Genomic DNA, 20928 nt, shown 5'->3' on the forward strand with positions numbered 1-20928 from the left:
TTGCTCTCTCTCTGGCACTGGTCTTAACCAGCTCATCGCCCCACCTTAATAGAGTCAGAAACCCTGCAATAGAGTCCCCACGCGTCCTCAGAGAAGCAACTTCACCTATTTGTAAAGAGGGCCTGACACAGAGCAACCAACCCTTCCTAAGGTCGGGGCGAGGGGTCAGTCTCAACAAGAGGCAAAAGCCGTCAGCATGGCGCAGTTTCCTCCGACCACTCGAGATCTCGCGGAGCCGGGCACCCTGCGCCGTCAGCCGGGGTGCGCGGAGGACGAGCCCCCTCGGGCCGGTCGGAGTGACCTCGGGCCGGGGTCCTCCGCGGTCGATTAGTCTCAATGGGGCCGCGACGCCCGCAAGGGCCTGGTAGTCCTTCCTGGTCGACCTCCCGAGGCCGGGGGCGGGAAGCGCGCAGCCCCGCCCCCGCGCCGCCTCGCCCAATCAGCGCGCGCGCCCGTGTGCGCATGCGTGACCCCGCGTCCGCGACGGCGGCCGGGGGCGGAAGTGCAGGTTGTTGTGGCTGCGAGGGCTGCGCGCTGGGCTGCTGCTGCTGCTGCTGCTGCTGAGGCGGCGGCGGCGGCGCTTGAGGCGGTGGCGGCGTCGCCCGCCTCGGGCCACTCGGCCTCTCGGCTCGCCCCTCAGCCTCTCCGGGGCCTGGCGGGGCCCGCGCCGGCCAGCGCCTGCCCTATGAGTGTGTCACTAGTTGTCATCCGATTGGAGCTCGCCGAACACTCGCCCGTCCCCGCCGGCTTCGGCTTCATCGCCTCGGGTGAGTCCCGCGGCTGCGTCGCCTTCCCGGTAGCCGGGTCTGGGCCCCGGGGTTCGGTTTCCCGAAATCCAGACCCGGGAACCGGCCTCAGGCAGAAGCGGAGAGGTGGTTGGCATCTTTCTCTCTCTCTCTCCTTCCATCCCTAATAGGCCTTCCCAGGTGTTAAACCTCTGTTAGGTCCTTCCCCGGCCCTCCCTCTCGGTGCCTTCCAACTGTGCTTTAGGATTCTCGAAATCAGGGACTGAGTCCCCAGCGACTCTGCTACTCCTAGGTTTAATTAAATTGTTCTTTGGGGGGATATGTGGTTGAGGTGGTCCATGTCGGTAACCACAAGAAAGAAAATTTGAGCACTTCTATATCCGAGCACTGCACTAAACAGTTCGTGTGTATTAATATCTCCTCTTATGATCTCTGCGACAGCCCTGAGGCCGATGGATAGCTTGCACCTTTTATAAATTGGCAAACGGAGTCCCAGTTTGCCAAGATCCCCGGATTTGCCCGAGGTTACCTGTAAGTGGTGAAATCGGGATTCCAACACAGGGAGCTGGGCTTCAGTATCATCCGAGTCCTTCACCACCAGCTGCACACTCCATTAGTGGGGAACACAGCGATGCCTTTGTTCCCTTGGTCCTCAAAAAATTACCTAATAAAATATTCATTGGAAAGAAACTGAATGCTATATATCTGCTGGAGCTTTAGTTGCAGACTCAATCAAGATATGTTTTCTTCTTTTAAGGCCGTTCAGTGGGGGAGGCAGATGAAATAAATAAGTACAGAGTAGATGTAGAAGTACAGCTGTGGTAATTGCTACAGAAGGGGGAAAAAACAAACAGGAAAACCATCACAAGATCTGTTCGGTCTGGGAAAAGAGTTGGGGCAAGTGGAAACTTTCCTGAATACTCGAACTTTGGAGCTGCAAATTAAAGACTGAGTAGGAGTTTTTTTTTTTAATTTTTTTTATTTTGGAGACAGTGGCCCCCTTTGTTGACCAGGCTGTTCTCAAGTGCATAAGATTTGATTCAAGGTTATGAAGACCTTAAAAGGTTAAAAGTGATCCTTTAATCCTGAAAATTAGTTAAATTGGCATTATCCACATATAGAGATCAACATGGATCAGTCATGGAGTCATTTAAACAAATATTAGAGTGCTGGGTATTCAATGGTGGGCAAGACAAGCCTGATCTCTTCCTTCAGAGAGCATATATTAAGGGTATTTCAGAGCTGGACATGGTGGTGCATGCTTGTAATTCCAGTACTTGGGAGGCTGAGAGAGGAGGATTACAGGTTCATGGCCAGCCTCAACAGCTTAGTGAGACCCTCTACAACTTAGATCCCATTTCAAAATAAAAAAAAAATAAAATAAACTGGACTTGTAACTCAGGTAGAAAGCCCTTGGATTCAATCCCAGAGAAACTTAGCAAGACTCCCAAAATTTTTAGAAGGGCAAGGAGGTGTGGCTCATTGTTAGAGTACCTGCCTAGCATACACAAGGCCCTAGGTTCCATCCCTACTATTGAAAAAAGAAAATAAAACTCCTAAAGATTTTGAAAATTTATTTATTTGTTTATTTATTTTGTGGTACTGGGGATGAAACCCAGGGGCATTCTACCTCCAAGCTACACCCCCAGCCCTATATTTTATTCTTTATTTTGAAACAGGGTCTCACTGTGTTGCAAAGGGCCTCACTAAGTAGTAGCTGAGTCTGTCCTTGAACCGTGATCCTCCTGTCTCAGCCTCCCAAATACTGGGATTACAAGTGTGAGCCACCACACCCGGCAAAAATTATTAGCAGACTTCATACCTTCATTTTGGACTCAACACAGAGTCTAAGTTTATCAGGTGTTACTAAAATGTTGGTTCACGTGGGCATAATGGATGTTGAATCTCCTCAAAGGCTCTTCCTCTTGTTGGTTTTCTAAAGTGCATTATTTCAGTAGACCAGCCCTGCATTCCTGAGTCCTGGCAGCTTTCTGACTCTGTGGAGTACTGCAGGGGCCCCAGAGGTGAGTGTGGTGAGTGAAACGGGTACCGCAAAGGCGACTTAGCCTTTTCAGAGAGAGAAACAGAAAAGAGCAGCCTAGTGATGACTACATCAAGAAGGGAGAGACGCTTCTTTTCTTATCAGGTATTAAATTATTCACATGTCCTTTAGCTGGGGAAATGTCTGATGAAGAGATCAAAAAGAAGACACTCGCTTCAGCTGTCGCCTGTTTGGACGGGAAGTCACCGGGGGAGAAAGCAGCCATCATTCATCAGCACCTTGGCCGCCGGGAGATGACAGATGTGATTATTGAGACCATGAAGTCCAATCCAGGTATGCTTTGGGGACCTCTACTCTCCTCTGTAATGTGAGCCCCCGGTTACTTGTTCTGTACATGTTTGATGAGCCCGTCGTGTTGACCTCTAGCGTACTGTTATCTTTTACTCCCTGTATTTTTTTTTGTGTGTGTATGTGGTACCGGGGTTGAAACCCAGGGGCATTCTACCTCTGAACCATACGCCCAACCCTAGTTTATTCTAGTTTATTATTATTTTCTTTCTTTTTTTTGGAACTGAGGATGGAACCCAGGGGCTTTCTGCCTCTGAGCTATACCCCCAGTCCCATTTTTTATTCTTTATTTTAAAACAGGGTCTCACTGAGTTACAGAGTGCCTCACGAAGTAGCTGAGGCTGGTTATGAAACTGTGATCCTCCTTTCTCAGCCTCCCAAGTGCTAGGATTACAAGTGTGTGCCACCACGCCTGGATATTATTCTTTTCTGTAGTGTGTGTGTGTGTGTGTGTGTCTGTCTATATCACACTGGGGTTTTATACCAGGGGCATTCAGCCAGGCGTGGTGGCACACGCCTCTAATCCCCGTGCTTGGGAGGCTGAGACAGGAGGATCACGCAGGTTCAAAGCCAGCCTCAGCTGGCTTAAGAGACCCTGTTTCCAAATAAAATATAAGATAGGTCTGGGAGTGTAGTCTGGAGGTAGAAACCCCTGGGTTGCATCCCCAGTACCACAAAAAAAAAAAAATTAAGTAAAATATAATAAACCAGGGCCATTCTACCTCTGAGCTACACTCCCAGCCCTATTTTTATTTTTGCAAGGTCTTGCTAGGTTGATGTGAGTCTCACTAAGTTGCTGAGGCTGGTTTCGAACTTCTGATCCTCGTGTCTCATCCTCTTAAGTACTGAGATTACAAAGCCTGGGCCACGATGCTCAGCTTGCCTATATTTTACATGAGGTCATTAGGTCATAATTCAGCATCTCTAAATGTTTTTTAATCCAAAAATTGAGAATAGTGGTTCATACCTATAGTCCCAGCTTCTCAGGAGGCTGAAGCAAGAGGACCACTTGAGCCCAGGAGTCAGTCTGGACAACACAGCAATACCTTTTGTGTGTGTGTGTGTGTGGTGCTAAGGATTGAACTAGGGGTATTGTACCTCTAAGTTACATCCGTAGCCCTGCTTTTTTTTTTTTTTTTTTTTTTTCTTAATTTGGTAACAGGGTCTTAACCAGGTTGCTGAGGGCCTCATTAGGTTGCTGAGGCTGGCTTCTAACCTGTGACCCTTCTATCTCAGCCTCCCAAGTACTGGGATTATAGGAATGCACCACCACACCTAGCTCCATTAATTCCAACAAGCTGGATTCGTAGCTGTAGTTGTGGAGGGAAGGCTTCTTCCCACCTAAGCCAGCAGCAGATCATAACTGCGTCCAGATAAGTATATTGTACTCACAGGGCTTTAGCAGCTCCCTGCAGCTGAGGGACAGGATATGTTGCACATCTTCTGCATGGGGGTGGTCAGAACTGGTAAGGATGGTTTTCAAACATAATAGCCTGGATGTTTCTCTCACTTAGGAGTGTGTGATGGAAGATTCTTGCTTATGTTCTGTTACTGCTGGACGTAAGTGCCATCAGTCAGTTACTAAGGGTGTTAACAAGATTTTCATGGGGCAAAGGAAGCTATAAAGCTGGTCCCCCACTTGACCGCTCGGTGAATATAGTTCTTCACACAGCACATTACGACTTCTCTGTCAAAGTTTATCCTTCTTGCTTGAAACTTTAACCTAATCAGAATTCTATTTCCAGTTGTTGATGATTGTTCATTTTTGATTTGTGAAAGATGAGCTAAGTGATGCAGTGGAAGAGAAGTCAACAGAAGCGTCCCTGGCTGCACAGAGGAGTAGAGATCAAAGTAAAGAACGCCCAAGCGCGGCTCCAGATTCCCCGTCCAAACAGCTTCCAGACCAGATCTCGTTCTTCAGCGGGAATCCTTCCGTTGAAATCGTCCATGGTATTATGCACCTGTACAAGACGAAGTAAGAAAACAAGGAAAACCTTTCTCCTTTTGGGTTGGTGGGGATGGAACCCTTCTACCTCCGGGCTACACTCCCAGACCTATTTTATATTTTTATTTGGAAACAGGGTCTCTTAAGTCAGCGTGGCTGGCTTCGAACCTGCGCGATCCTCCAGTCTCCGCCTCCCAAGTGCGGGGATGACAAGCGTGCGCCACCACGCCCGGCTATGGGTTGGTATGTTTTTTAACCTTGGGATAGGAAAAACTTTGTTGTTTGGAAGGGAGGTAAGCATTTTAAGCTTAAAAAGGTATTACTTGGGGCGGGCGTGGTAGCGCACGCTTGTACCCAGAGCTTGGGAGGCTGAGACAGGAGGATCGCACAGGTTCGAAGCCAGCCTCAGCTACGTAGCGAGGCTCCCAGCAACTGAGTGAGACCCTTTCTCCAAATAAAGTATAAAATAGGTCTGGGAGTATAGCCTGGAGGTAGAAAGCCTCTGGGTTCCACCCCTAGTACCACCAAAAAAAAAAAAAAAAGGTAGTACTTGTCTTTATTGTATATTAGGGAATTCTTAGATGTTTTAAATTTGATTGATCTATGGATTGAGTCAACACATTTCTTTACAGAAGAAACTTGTTGGTACACTTAAGAGAATACCTGGAGCCGGTTATGGTGGCGCAAACTTGTAATCACAGTATTTGGGAGGCTGAGACAGGAGGATCGTGGTTCACAGACAGCCTCAGCTACTTACTGAGGCCCTTTGCAACTAGTCGGGCATGGTGGTGCACGTTTGTAATCCCAGCATTCCAGAGGCTGAGACCAGAGGAAAGTGGTTTGGGACAGCCTCAGCTACTTAGTGAGGCCTTCTGCAACTTTAGTGATACCTTGTTTCAAAAAAAAATAGGGCAGGGGGTGTAGCTCGTAGGTTAAATGCCCCTGGGTTTCATCCCCAAACCTGCAAAAAGAAAAAAATAAATAAATAAATAAATAAAGACTAGCCGGGCACATGCTTGTAATCCCCAGGCTTGGGAGGCGGAGACAGGAGGATCACGCAGGTTCGCAGCCAGCCTCCCTATCTTAAGAGATCCTGTTTCCAAATAAAAATATAAAATAGGCCTGGGAGTGTAGCCCGGAGGTAGAAGGGTTCCATCCCTAGTACCACCACCACCACCAAAAAAAAAAAAAAAAAAACCAAGTAAAGAATAAACAATAGGGCTGGGGTATGCCTCAGAGGTAGAATGCCCCTGGCTTCTAACCCCAGTACTGGAAAAAAAAAAAAAGAGCTGGGCATGGTGGCACACACTAGTAATTCCAGTACTTGAGAGGCTAAGACAGGAGGATCCAGGTTCACGGCCATCCTCAGCTACTTAGTGAGGCCCTCTGCAGTTTAGTGAGACCCTGTTTCAAAATAAAGAATAAAAGCCGGGCGTGGTGGTGCACGCTTGTAATCCCAGCATTCGGGAGGCTGAGACCTGGAGGATCCCGGTTTGCAGACAGCCTCAGCTACTTAGTGAGGCCTTCTGCAACTCAGTGAGACCCGGTTTCAAAATAAAGAATAAAAAATAGGGCAGGGGGTGTAGCTCGGTGGTCAAATGCCCCTGGGTTCCATCACCAGACCCGCAAAAAAAAAAAATAAAAAATAATAATAATAAAATCAGGCTGGGGGCCGGGCGTGGTGGCGCACGCTTGTAATCCCTGTGCTTGGGAGGCTGAGACAGGAGGATCGCACGGGTTCGAAGCCAGCCTCAGCTACTTAGTGAGGCTCTCAGCAACTTAGTGAGACCCTGTTTCCAAATAAAATATAAAATAGGTCTGGGATTATAGCCTGGAGGTAGAAAAGCCCCTGGGTTCCACCTCCAGTACCACAAAAAAAAAAAAAAAATCAGGTCCCTGGGTTCAATCTTAAGTACTGAAAAAAAAAAAAAAAACCTGGGAAAAATATTCCTTTAGTAGTTAGACATGGATGTTGATTTTGGAATTGAAAGAAAGAATAACAAAAACATGAAAAAAAATAATCCACATCATTGCATTCTCATATTTCCATCAAATCTTTACTAAAGAAGCTAAAAAGTAAGTCAGCTACCTAATTATCCTAATTATAATTTTATTACTTTTTCTTTCTTTTTTTGTGTTATGGGGAGTGGAACCCAGGGGCTTTTTTTTACCTCCAGGCCCTGCTTTTTCTTTCTTTTTTTTTTTTAACCCTTTAATGTTCAAACAAAGCTTGTTGGAGGCCCAAGGAAAGGAAGCATTTGGCTGGAATAGTCACAGGCTGGGGCCATCGGCTCCCTGGATCATTAGTTCCTTCCTTCCTTCCTTCCTTCCTTCCTTCCTTTCTTCTTATGGTTCTGGGGATTTAACCCAGGAGACACCCCACCACCTATCTATATCCCAGCCCTTTTTATTTTTTATTTTGAGACAGGGTCTAAGTTGTGAGTCTGGCCTCAAACTTGCAGTCCTCCTGCCTCAGCCTTCCAAGTAGTTTGGGTTCCATCCCCAGTACCACACACACACACAAAAAAAAAACTAATGAGCATAAAACACAAATTCTGAATTTGCCTAATGCAGACTTATAACCGTAACAAGGCTTTAGCTGAAGATTGACAGTTTTGGTGCGGGAATAAAATAGAGAATACTTTGAAACTTGCTTTGTGTCCACTCTACGTTTAGGGGTCTTGTGGTACTCGCCCATTGTGTATTTTCAAGTAAAATGACAAGCTATTTAAATTTATTTGTGAAATGGTACGCATTTTGGGGGTTCCCCCCTATATTTTCCAACATACAGTTGTTTGATTGGTGTTCGCTGACCTAACTGTATCTCGTCTATTCAGAAGAGTCTAATTATTGTCTTATTAGTAAGATGACCTCCTTAAAGGAAGACGTGAGGCGCAGCGCCATGCTGTGCATTCTCACCGTCCCTGCCACGATGACCAGCCACGACCTTATGAAGTTTGTCGCCCCATTCAATGAAGTCATCGAACAAATGAAGATCATCAGAGACTCTACTCCGAATCAGTACATGGTGCTGATAAAGTTTAGTGCACAGGTAATAGTTACAACACTAAAAGTCTTTTTGCCACAGAAACTGTTTTTGAAGCTATGTGATACAATGTGTGGCTTGGAACACTTTGCACTTTGGGTGTTTGACGTCTCTCTCTTGCAGGGTAATGTTATAACTAATGACGTATTTCTAAATTTATGAGTAGAAATATAGTTTTAAGCCGGGCGTGGTGGCGCACGCTTGTCATCCCCGCGCTTGGGAGGCTGAGACAGAAGGATCGCATGGGTTCGAAGCCAGCCTCAGCTACTTAGTAAGGCTCTCGGCAACTCAGTGAGACCCTGTTTCCAAATAAAATATAAAACAGGTCTGGGAGTATAGCCCGGAGGTAGAAAGTCCCTGGGTTCGACCCCCAGTACCACCAAAAATATATATATATATATATAAATATATAAATATATATATATATATATATAGTTTTAATTTGTGCCCATGATTTTTTAATGTATCAAAGTGGGTATAAATATACAGTTTTGAAGCTAAGTGCCTGGCACAGGCTTATAATTCCAGTACTTAGAAAACTGAGACAGGTTCTCAGACCACAGGTTCTCAGACAGCTTCAGCAACTTAGACTGTTTCAAAATAAAAAATAAAATAGGACTAGGAGTATAGCTCAGAGAGAGAGTGCCTCAGGGTTATATCTCTAGTACCACCACCAAAAGAAAAAAAAAAATCTGGGAATTTGTTTTTCTAGTCATAATTATTTAAGTAATATAGTAAATAGTGATGAAACTTTTTTTTTTTGAGAAACATAAACTAAAAGTTTTATTTGCTCATTTCTTGCATTTGAAGTACTCCTCAATGACATCCTTGGCCTGAGTTGCTTTGCTGTAGTCCTTAACGACTACACAATTGTAACCAACCACTTTTCGGGGTTTTCCCTCTCGGTCAGTTCTACGGAGGCCTGCCCATCCCCCAACTTCTTGTTGTCATCAGCCTTAATGAGGTTGATTTGGTGCTCGGCACAAAGTACCTCCACCGATTCGACGGACTTAGGTTCATCACAGTTGGATGCAAGCACACAAAGATGGGCTTGGTGCTTGTCTAAGGCTTCTCAAATTCCCCGTGCTAGGCCATCGTGGATGAGGGCGGTCTTCAACGCCTCTTGTAAAGCCGTATTTATGTCCATTACACCTCCAGCAGCAATGCCGTCCTCGGCCATGGCGGCGGTGGTTACAGGTGAGGTGCTGGGGTTCCTGGAAACCCTTCTACCTCCAGGCTACACTCCCAGACCTATTTTTATACTTTTTTATTTGGAAACAGGGTCTCTTAAGCCAGCACGGCTGGCTTCGAACCTGCGTGATTCTCCTGTCTCCGCCTCCCAAGTGCAGGGGTTACAAGCGTGTGCCACCACGCCCGGCTTTTTTTTTTTTTTTTTTTTTTTTTTTTTTGCGGTCTAAGGATGGAACCCAGGGGCATTCTACCTCCGAGGTACACCCCCTGCCCTATTTTTTATTCTTTATGTTGAGACAGGGTCTCACTGAGTTGCAGAGGGCCTCACTAAGTAGCTGAGGCTGTCCGCGAACCGCGATCCTCCAGGTCTCAGCCTCCCGAATGCTGGGATGACAAGCGTGCGCCACCACGCCCAGCTCCCGGCGTTTATTCTTCATTTTGGAACAGGGTCTTACTGAGTTGCAGAGGGCCTCACTAAGTAGCTGAGGCTTTCCACGAACCAGCCTTTCAAATGCGCCACCATCCCTGGCTCCCCTAGACCTATTTTTGAAACAGGATCTTACTAAGTTCCAGAGGGCCTCACAAATTCCTGAGGCTGGCTGCAAACCCGTAGTCCTCCTGTCTTAGCCTTGCAAGTACGAGGATCACAAGCGTGTCCCACCATGCCTGGCTTGATGTGACTTTGAATGGTTTTTCTCTCCTAAGTCACTCTTACAGCCTTAGCTTTTCCAGGCGGTTGAGAACAGTCAAAGCCATGCATCTTGTATATGCAGCAGGTTTTCAGTATAATTCTTTCCTCTTCCCTGTTGGTCTACGCAGGCTGATGCCGATAGTTTTTATATGGCATGCAATGGGCGCCAGTTCAACTCAATAGAAGATGATGTTTGCCAGTTGGTCTACGTTGAAAGGGCGGAAGTGCTGAAATCCGAAGACGTAAGTGCGAAGACCTCTGGTCTTTGATCATATCAGATTGGTAGGAAGGTGACTATCAGGCTATCTGTGAATTGTCCAGAGGACGCGTGGCCATGGGAGTCGCTGAGCGGTGGCCCGTCACTGGGGCGGGGAGGGCCGGGAGCGACTGCTCACACATACCGTCCTTTTGGGCTGGTGGCAGTGTGCTAGGTCAGGTTGTGTTGATGCTTTCCAACCTTGTAAGTACTAAAGTCTGGCCAGTTGTACGCTTTGTCTCTTCAGCTCTTTGTATACTTTGCAGTACTAAGTCTTGAACGGTGCCTTACACAGGCCAGGCTACCACTTTCCCACTGAGCTACATCAAAATCAGACACCGTATTTTATAGTGCTAGAGATTAATCTCAGTGGCATTATACCTCCAAGCTACACCTCAGCCCTATTTTATTTTTTATTTAGAAACGGTCTTGCTAGCCGGGCGTGGTGGCGCACGCTTGTAATCCCCGCGCTTGGGAGGCTGAGACAGGAGGATCGCACAGGTTCGAACCCAGCCTCAGCTACTTAGTGAGGCTCTCAGCAACTTAGTGAGACCCTGTTTCCAAATAAAATATAAAAAAGGTCTGGGAGTATAGCCCGGAGGTGGAAAGCCTCTGGGTTCCACCCCCAGTACCACCAAAAAAAAAAAAAAAAAAAAAGAAACGGTCTTGCTAAGCTGCTACCTGCCTCACTACATTGCTGAGGCTGGCCTCAAACCTGCCATCCTCTATCTCAGCCTCCTGAGCCCTTGGATTACAGACATGCACCACCAACCCTGGCTTTTTTTTTTCTTTCTTTTTTATGGTACTGAGGATGGAACCCAGGGTCCTATCCAAGTTATACCTCCAGACCTATTTTATATTTTATTTGGAAACAGGGTCTCACGAAGTTGCTGAGAACCTCAATAAGCTGCTTTGAACCTACAATCATCCTCTCTCAGCTTCCCAAGTACTAGAATTACAAGTGTGTGCCACCATGTCCAGCTAGAAAATTGTATGTATGTATGTATGTATGTATGTATGTATGTATGTATTTGCGGTACTGAGGATTAACCCAGGGGCATTCTACCTCTAAACAACAACCCCAAGCCAGACATGGTGGAGCACACTTGTAATCCCCGTACTTGAGAGTCTGACACAGGAGGATCAGGATTTGAAGCCAGCCTCAGCTACTTAGTAAGACCCTTTGCAACTTAGACCCTGTTTCAAAATAAAGAATAAAAAATAGGGCTGGGGGTGTAGCCTAGAAGCAGAATGCACCTCGGTTCCATCCCTAGCATGGCAAAAAAAAACCCAAAAACCCCACAAACAAAAAAAACCCAGCCCTATTTTTTATTTATTTTGAAACAGGGTCTAAGTGAGTTGCAAAGGGCCTAAGTCGCTGAGGCTGTTTACAAACATAGGGGCATTTTACCATTCTCTATCTCCAAAATGATGGGATTACAAGAGTGATTTTTTTTCGGTACTGGAGATGGAACCTAGGGCCATTCTACCTTCGAGCAACACCTCCAGCCCTAGTTTTCAGTCTTTTTACTTTTGAAGCAGGGTCTTACTGAATTGTGAAGGGCCTCACTAACTAGCTGAGGCTGTCCGCAAACTGCAGTCCTTCTGTTTCCGCCTCTTAAATGCCGGGATTACAAGCATACGCCACCATGCCCAGCCTTCTCTTTGATTTTTAAAAAATGTTCTTTCCTGTAAAGCACACCTTATTGCTGGGCCTGGTGGCGCACGCTTTTAATCCCAGCGCTTGGGAGGCAGAGACAGGAGGACCGTGCAGGTTCAAAGCCAGCCCTGCTGGCTTAAGAGACCCTGTTTCCAAATAAAAATATAAATAAAAAAAATAGGTGTCTGGGAGTATAGCCCGGAGGTACAAGGGTTTCCAGGAACCCATTACCACCAAAAATAAAAAATAAAAGTAAAAATAAAGCATACCTTATCTGGGCACGGTGGTGCATACTTGTAATCCCAGCATTTGGGAGGCTGAGACAGGAGGATCATTGTTCAAAGATAGAACTTAGGCCCTTTGCAACTCAGTGTGAACCTGTTTCAAAATAAAGAATAAAGCCGGGCCTTGTGGTGCACGCTTGTAATCCCAGGATTGGGAGGCTGAGACAGGAGGATCATAGATTCAAGTACAACCTCTGCAAACAGCAAGACTCATCAACCTAGTGAGACACTGTTTCCAAAAAAGAAATTAAAGATCAGGTTGGAGAGTGTATTCTGAAGGTAGACTGCCTCTGAGCTCAACCCCCAGTAGTACAAAGAAAAGGAAAATAGGGCTCGGGCGGTATAGGTTAGAGGTAGAATGCCCTAGGGTTCCATCCCCAGTATTGCATAAAAATAAGTATACCTTAAAGTCTGGTGTAGTGGTCCATGCTTTTAATTCCAGTACTTGGGAGGGAGGCTGAGACAGGAAGATTGCAGGTTCACAACCAGCTTCAGCTACTTATTGAGACTCTGTTTCAAAATAATTAAAAAATAGGAGCCGGGCATGGTGGTGCACGCTTGTAATCCCCGCGCTTGGGAGGCTGAGACAGGAGGATCGCACGGGTTCGAAGCCAGCCTCAGCTACTTAGTGAGGCTCTCAGCAACTTAGTGAGACCCTGTTTCCAAATAAAATAAAAAAAAAAAAGATCTGGGAGTCTAGCCCGGAGGTAGAAAGCCTTTGGGTTCCACCCCAAGTATCACCAAAATAATGACAAAATAGGGCTGGGGATGTAACTCAGAGGTAGAATGCTCCTAGGTTCAATCCCTAGTACCAGATAAATAAGTAAATCAGTAAATATGTAGACTTTAAAGTCTTTTTACCTTGAAGTCATTTCGATGGAAATATATTCTAGTTAGATCATACTATCATTGGAGGAGATTAAGTTGGGCTTCCCTGTGCCAGCTGCATGAGGCCTCCGTTGGGAGTCTTTTCTCTGAATCAAGTCAGCCTCTTGGAGATCGCTGGTACGTGTCTACTCCTCGGGGCCTGTAGATTCGTGTGCTGAGTGTGCTTTTTCTCCTTTAGATAATTCCTGCCCATTGTCTGGCTGGCAGGGCTCGCGCTGGTCTTTGCTGTCTTTGTGGTACTTTTCAGGATCACAGCTGTTGTTCCCCTTATTATCTTTGGTACTAGGGATTGGACCCAGAGGCACCCTGCCTCTAAGCTACACTTCCTGCCCTTTTTATTTTTTGTTTTGAAATAGGGTCTCACTCAAATAGTTGCTGACCATCTCCTGAATTGCTGAAACTGACCGCGAATTCGTAATCCTCTTGTCTCTGCCTCCTAAGTACTAAGACTATAGACATGTACCACCTCACTCAGCCCTTTTTTTTTTTTTTTGGTACTAGTGTTTGAGCCCTGGGGCATTTTACCTTTAAGCTACACCCTCAGCCCTATTTTATTTTTATTTGGAAAGAGAGTCTCTCTAGGCTGATGAGAGTTTCACTACTTCCTGAGGCTATCCTTGAACCTGCCGTCTAAAATTTGATTTCTTTCTTTTCTTTTTTTTTTTCTTCTTCTCAGGGGCATTCTACCTCCAAGCTACACCCCTAGCCCTATTTTTTTATTCTTTAGTTGGAAACAGGGTCTCACTGAGTTGCTGAGAGCCTCAGTAAGTAGATAAGGCTGGCTTCGAACCTACACAACCCTCCTGTCTCAGCCTCCTAAGTACTGGGATTACAAGTGTGCGCCACCATGCCCGGCTTACAGTTTAATTTCTGTCTCTCCCTCTACTTTAAGCTCTCTAAGGACAAGAAGTGCCTAGGGTTTTTTTTTGCGGGGGGGGGGCTTAGTAGATTAGATTTGATTTTGTTTACCATTGTTCTATATCTTTTTTTTTTTTTTTTGGGTCTGGGGATGGAACCCAGGGGCAGTCGACCTCCGAGCTACACCCCCTGCCCTATTTTTTAATCTTTATTTTGAAACAGGGTCTCACTAAGTTACAAAGGGCCTCACTAAGTAGCTGAGGCTGTTCGCGAAACGCGATCCTCCGGTCTCAGCCTCCCAAATGGTGGGATTACAAGCGTGAGCCACCACGCCCAGCAGGCAGGAATTCTTGTCTGCTTCATCACAGCTCAGTTCCCAGTACCCAACACAGTGTACCGGTATTTGTTGACTAAATGAATGAAAATCTTTTTTTTTTTTTTTTTTTTTTTTGGGTCTGGGATGTTACCCAGGGGCATTTGACCTCCAAACTACACCCCCTGCCCTATTTTTTATTCTTTATTTTGAAACAGGGTCTCACTAAGTTACAAAGGGCCTCACTAAGTAGCTGAGGCTGTCCGCGAACCGCGATCCTCCAGTCTTAGCCTCCCAAATGCATGCACCACCATGCCCGGCATGAATGAAAATATTAACCAATTTAAATTACTTGTTTTAACCAATTTAAATTACTTATATACAGTTCCTCCTATGACCCATTTCTCCTTAGCTTTCACATATGAGGGAAAGCATCCGATTTCTTATTTTTTGTGACTGTAAACATATTGAAGTCAACCACTAAGCCAAGCAGCATGGGAAGGAGGGATGGGGAGGGAATGGGGTGAGAACTGGGTAGGGGCTAAATGGGAGATGTGTACATATTACCCCAATATGATGTTTGAATACAATGCACCAGTAAAAAAAAATTTTTTTAATGACTTGTATAAAGCTGAGTGTGGTGGTATATGCCTATTATCCCCAAATTTGGGAAGTTGAGACAGAAGGATCAAAGGTTTGCGGGCCAGCTTTAGCAACTTGGCAAGGCCCTGCTTCAAAATAAAAATAAAATAGGGCTGGGGTCCATCCCCAGTACCACCAAAAAAAATTACTTGCAATGAGCAATAATGGTGGGAACCTTCTATTGGGAGTCAAAAGACAACTGGGAAGCTGGTGTTAAAAGGCACAGATGGTGGCGGCAGCATGCAGCGAGCGGCTAGCGTGAGGTGTTCCCCGCAGGGCGCCAGCCTCCCCGTGATGGACCTGACGGAGCTCCCCAAGTGCACAGTGTGCCTGGAGCGCATGGACGAGTCCGTGAACGGCATCCTCACCACCTTGTGTAACCACAGCTTCCACAGCCAGTGTCTGCAGCGCTGGGACGACACGACGTGAGTGCGCGCTGCCCCACCCTTCCTTATTATCCACGGCCACCCACCCCCAGCGTTCGACTCTGAAACCTGCCGCCATGAGAGCAGAGACACCTCACGCCTCTCCTGTCCTCCGTTCACGCAGGAATTTCCATTTTAGACCAAGTCCTCCTGAGTGTGGACGCTGATCCCTCATCCTCGGGGAATTTCCCAAGGGAACTTCCATGAGCTGTTCTTTCCTTCCAAAAATCACACAGTGGGGGAAGCAAAATGGAAAGGCCAAGCTTGGCTTTAAGGCTGTCGTGTTAAAGTCAAAGCTACACCTTGGCTGGGGTGTGCCTTGGTGCACACACAAAGCCCTGAGTTGTATCCTTAGCACTGCTAAGAAAAAAAAAAGAAATCTCGGTCTGAAATTTCATCTAACGCCTGCACTTGGTGTCTACCGTTCCCTTCCGCGCTCTCCTCAGTGGGGTACAGCGACCTAACATTGAGCGATATTTGGCTGTACGCTCGGTGGCTGGTAGTGATAGCAGTCACCGGGTATGAGCACACACCTGTGTGTCCTGATTCCCAGGGTGCGAGAGGTCTTAGCTGTAGATAGCATTTATCGCTGCAGACAAAGAACCGAGCTGACACCTCCTCCCATTCCTAAATCAAGGGTGGCGGTTACCTTTGCAAACTGTATTGTGGGATGTAGCAAGAAAGGTGTATAAGAAGCCGGGTGTTGCCAGGCATGGTGGCACGAGTTTGTAATCCCAGCATTTGGGAAGCTGAGACTGAGGATCATTCAGCTACTTAGGCCCTTTGCAACTCAGTGAGACACTTTCAAAATAAAGAATAAGCCAGGCATGGTGGCACACGCTTGTAATCACCATGCTTGGGAGGCTGACACAGGAGGATCGCACAGGTTCAAAACCAGCCTCAGCTTAGTGAGGCTCTCAGCAACTTTGTCAGACCCTGTTTCCAAATAAAATATAAAAATAGGTCTGGGAGTATAGCCCAGAGGTAGAAAGCCCCTGGGTTTCACTCCAAGTACCACCAAAAATAAAAAAAGAAAGAAAGAAAGAATAAAAAAATAGGGCTGGGGCTTCACTTAATGCTAGGCAAGTACTCTACCGCCGAGATATCCCCAGCCCTCTGTCTTCTCTTTCGGTATTAAAGGAAGAGACAGACTGGATCCTTTGGCTCTGATAGAAAACACAGGTAGACCTTCCTTATACCTGCAAAAACCTAGTGTTTCTACTTATGTCTTTTTTTTTGGTTTTATTGACTCGGCTGAGCAGCAGGATGATGGTAGTTATACCTTGAGCATTCTTTTTTGATGTCAGTTCAGTTGGCCTCAACTCTACTCCACTTTCTGTCATGTTTGCTCATCCAGCCAAAAATATTCACAACTGGTATCGAGTATCATGTCTTCAGTAAAACAGAAAAAGGATAATTGATTTTTGATTTTTTCATTGCTTTTATTGACTTTTGGTAAATCAAAACTTGAATACTCAACCAGAGCCCTTGTATATTCTACATAATTTTTTTGTTATATTTTGGTGCTGGGGATTGAACCCAGGGGCATTCTACTTTTGAGCTGCACCTCTAACCCTATTTATTTTTTGTTTTGAAACAGGGTCTCACTTTTAAGTTTCTAAGCATTTCACTGGTAGCTAAGACTGTCCTGGAACCTGTGATCCTCCTGTCTCAATTTCCTAAGTACTGGAATTACAGGTGTGCACCACCAAGCCCAGTTTACATGTTCTTTTGTGTGTGTGTGTGTGTGTGTGTGTGTGTGTGTGTGTGTGTGTTACTGGGGTTCCTGGAAACCCTGCTACCTCTGGGCTATACTCCCAGACCCATTTCATATTTTTTTTGGTGGTACTGGGGGTAGAACCCAGAGTCTTTCTACCTCCGGGCTATACTCCCAGACCTTTTTTTTATATTTTATTTGGAAACAGGGTCTCACTAAGTAGCTGAGGCTGGCTTCGAACCCGTGTGATCCTCCTGTCTCAGCCTCCCAAGCGCAGACCCATTTTATATTTTTTAATTAGAAACAGGGTCTCTTAAGCGAGCAAGGCTGGCTTCGAACCTGCGCGATCCTCCTGTCTCCGCCTCCCAAGCGTGGGCATTACAAGCGTGCGCCACCACGATTGGCTACATGTTCATTATTAAAGCACAATGTATATGCATTTCAGTAAGCTTCAGTAACGTGTGTGTGTGTGTAACTGCAGGTGGGACCCAGGGGCTTTCTACCTCCCAGATCTATTTTATACTTTATTTGGAATCAGGGTCTCACTAAGTTGCTGAGAGCCTCACTCAGTGGCTGGGAAAATAGCTTGAAAATAGCGCACCCCTGAGTGAGTTCAGTACCTAATACCAAAATAAATATTTAAAGAACGAAAGCACAAAGGAGAAGTGGATTTAAAGCCCATGTTTTACTCTTAAGTTTTGTAACGTCTGACTTCTCTCTAACCTGTACCGTTATCTTTCGGGTCCTGAATAGGTGTCCTGTTTGCCGGTACTGTCAAACACCAGAACCAGTGGAAGAAAATAAATGCTTTGAGTGTGGTGTTCAGGAGGTAAGTGATGGCTAACAAAGAGTGGTGGGAAACAGTAGTGAACAGTGAACACCGCTTTATTTTTCTGGGATTTTCATCTGCCCCCTTTGGCCTAATTATTATTTTGTGTGGGGTGGGGGATACTGAGGCTGGAACTCAGGGGCCTTCTACCTTCAGACTATACCCCAAACCTATTTTATTTTGTATTTGGAAACGTGGTCTCCCTAAGTTGCTGAGAGTATCAGTAAGTTACCGAGGCTGGCTTCGAACTTAGGATTCTCATGTCTCAGCCTCCCAAGTACTGGCATTATGCATGTGTGCCAGGACACCTGGTTTAAATTCTTTCAGAGACGGGTTTTTTTTTTTTCCTTTTTGTCTAGTACTCAGGCAAGACCTATGAATATACAAATATGTTACTTCTAAGCAAAATATTTTATGCTATTATTCTCTGTTCTTTTGAAAAGCTTAGACTTAGCCAGGTGTGGTGGCGTAACCCCATAATCCCAGTACTTGGGAAGCTGAGACGGGAGGATTGCAGGTTTGAAGCCAGCCTCACCAAATTAGTGAGGCTGTCAGCAACTTAGACCCTGTATCAAAATAAAATAGACCTGGGGTTGTAGCTTGGAGGTAGAATGCTCCCAGGTTCAAACCCCAGTACCACACATACACACAAAAAAAGTCTTAGACTCTTATTGCCAAATTGTAAGTCCTTTTCTTGCTATTTACAGAAAATCCTTAGGAATCAGAGAGAAATGTATTGACCCGTCAGAGCATCTTTAATTGTTGGGTTTTAAACCTTTTAAAAACTTGTGTAGAAACAACTGTAGGCCTCATTCTGCTGCAGCCCCTTCCCATGAGCCAGCCAGGTCGTGTACTCCTTCCACTTAATAAAGAGCTCTCTCCTCCTCGGTAGAACCTTTGGATCTGCTTGATATGCGGGCACATAGGATGTGGACGCTACGTAAGCCGACACGCCTACAAGCACTTTGAGGAAACCCAGCACACGTACGCCATGCAGCTCACCAACCATCGGGTCTGGGACTATGCTGGAGGTGAACACCGCTCTCATTCTCTAATTTGGATTCATTCTGTGTGGGAACGTTTCCTTCAGAACCGCTCCACTGCCCCTCACAGCTTGAAATGTCATCTTCCCGACAGCTGTTGCAAACTCGAGCTCTCACGGTGCCCACGAATGGCTTACCTGATGCACTGTGACAAGAGTTTATGCTCCCACTCCTGCTCGCTACAGCTCAAATGATTTGACCCACTTGTAAAGAAATATCGCAAGCCATTTAACTCAGACCTTAACAACCAAAATTTGGTCAGAGTTAAAAATGCATGGTGACCTTGGTCATTCTGGAGAAGCACACTCTGGTTGACTCGTTCTTCTCTTTAGATAATTATGTCCATCGACTGGTTGCAAGTAAAACCGATGGAAAAATAGTCCAGTATGAGTGTGAGGGTGACACTTGCCAGGAAGAGAAAATAGATGCTTTACAATTAGAGGTAAGATGCTGGTCTGTTTTCACTGCTTTTTACTACTGTAACTGGAAAGATTGTTTGATGTGTGTGTGTGTGTGTGTGTGTGTGTGTGTGTGTGTGTACACGTGCGCGCGCGCGCTGCTAGGGATGGAACCCAGGGGCATTCTACCTCCAAGCTACATGCCCAGCCCTATTTATTATTTTTTGTTTTGAAATAGGGTCTCACAGAGCCGGGCATGGTGGCACATGCTTGTAATCCGAGCATTTGTGAGGTTGAGACAGAAGGATTATGCAGGCTCAAAGCCAGCCTCAGCTACTTAGCGAGGCCCTTTGCAACTCAATGAGACCCTGTTTCAAAATAAAGAATAAAAAATAGGGCTAGGTGTGTTACCCAGAGGTAGAATGCCCCGGTTTTCATCTCCAGTACCACAAAAATAATAATAATAATGATAATAGAAAGATACAGGGTCTCACTAAGTTGCAGAGGGCCTCACTAAGTAGCTAAGGCTGGCCGTGAACCTGGATCCTCCCATCTCAGCCTTCCAAGCTTGACTTTTTTTTTTTTTTTTTTTGCGGTACTAGGGATCCAAGGGGCATTCATCCTCCAAGCTACACTCTCAGCCCTATGTTTTATTCTTTTTATTCTGAAACTGGGTCTCACTGATTTGCAGAGAGCCTCACTAAGTAGCTGAGGCTGTCCGCGAGCCACAATCCTCCTGTCTCAGCCTCCTGAATGCTGGGATTACAAGCATGCGCCACCACACCTGGCCCAAGCTTGACCTTTAAATTTTGCTGATTACTCTGCTTGTAAACTCCTAAAAGTGTGTGTGTGTGTGTGTGTGTGTGTGTGTGTGTGTGTGTGTGTGTGTTACTAAGGTAACCTCTGAGCTACACCTCCATCCCTATTTTGTTCTTTGATTTTGAAACATTCTCACTAGGTTGAGGAGAGTCTCACTAAGTGCTGAGGCTGGCCTTGAACCTAGGATCCTCCTGTCTTAGCCTCTCAAGTACTGGGATTACAAACATGTGTCACCACACCAGGATTTCTTTCTTTTTTCAGTACTCGGGGTGGAACTCAAGGGTATTCTACCTTCGAGCTATACCCCCAGCCCTATTTTTTATTCTTTATTGGGAAACAGGGTCTCACGAAGTAGCTGAGAGCCTCACTAAGTAGCTGAGGCTGGTTCAAACCTGTGTGATCCTCCTTTTTCAGCCTTCCAAGCGCTGGGATTGCAAGTGTGCACCACCACGCCCAGCTTGGACCAGAATACATTTTGTAAATGTACGTTTTTTCTGTGTAGATTGTGAGCCCCAGCAGGACAGAAGTATAATTGTCGTTTTTGTTTTCTCTGGCTCAGTACTTCTTGAGGAGAGTGAATTCCAAGTTTTTGTTTTTTGGTTTTTGGGGTTTTTTTTTGTTTGTTTTTGCTGGTACTGGGGTTCCTGGAAGCCCTTCTACCTCCGGGCTACACTCTCAGACCTATTTTTACATTTTTATTTGGAAACAGGGTCTCCTAAGCCAGCGCGCGCAGTTGGCTTCGAACCTGCGTGACCCTCCTGTCTCTGCCTCCCAAGCGCGGGGATTACAAGCGTGCGCCACCACATCCGGCTGAATTCCAAGTTTAA

At 46.0% G+C, this 20928-nt stretch overlaps 1 protein-coding gene and 1 pseudogene across 3 annotated transcripts in view; one reads left to right on the forward strand and one right to left on the reverse strand.

Moving 5' to 3' along the window:
- Positions 1-685: 685 nt before the first annotated feature.
- BRAP (BRCA1 associated protein) overlaps positions 686-20928 on the forward strand; it is a gene marked incomplete at both ends in the record, with an annotated part of 30988 nt that continues 10745 nt past the window's right edge. Inside the window, 9 exons of one of the 2 annotated variants that reach the window (XM_080717949.1) lie at positions 686-767; positions 2920-3081; positions 4876-5071; positions 7904-8093; positions 10098-10211; positions 15147-15295; positions 17766-17841; positions 18734-18872; positions 19217-19326. In XM_080717949.1, the coding sequence (XP_080574075.1) occupies positions 686-767; positions 2920-3081; positions 4876-5071; positions 7904-8093; positions 10098-10211; positions 15147-15295; positions 17766-17841; positions 18734-18872; positions 19217-19326 (1218 nt within the window). The remainder of the gene's footprint in view (positions 768-2919; positions 3082-4875; positions 5072-7903; positions 8094-10097; positions 10212-15146; positions 15296-17765; positions 17842-18733; positions 18873-19216; positions 19327-20928) is intronic. The other variant, XM_080717950.1, reaches the window with a different exon arrangement.
- On the reverse strand, positions 8879-9267 carry LOC308278057 (small ribosomal subunit protein eS12-like; annotated as a pseudogene). Its single transcript has one exon. The product of its transcript is annotated as a small ribosomal subunit protein eS12-like (transcript).

The sequence above is a fragment of the Muscardinus avellanarius genome (genome assembly GCF_963383645.1).
Source record: "Muscardinus avellanarius genome assembly, chromosome: 21".
NCBI lineage: Eukaryota > Metazoa > Chordata > Mammalia > Rodentia > Gliridae > Muscardinus > Muscardinus avellanarius.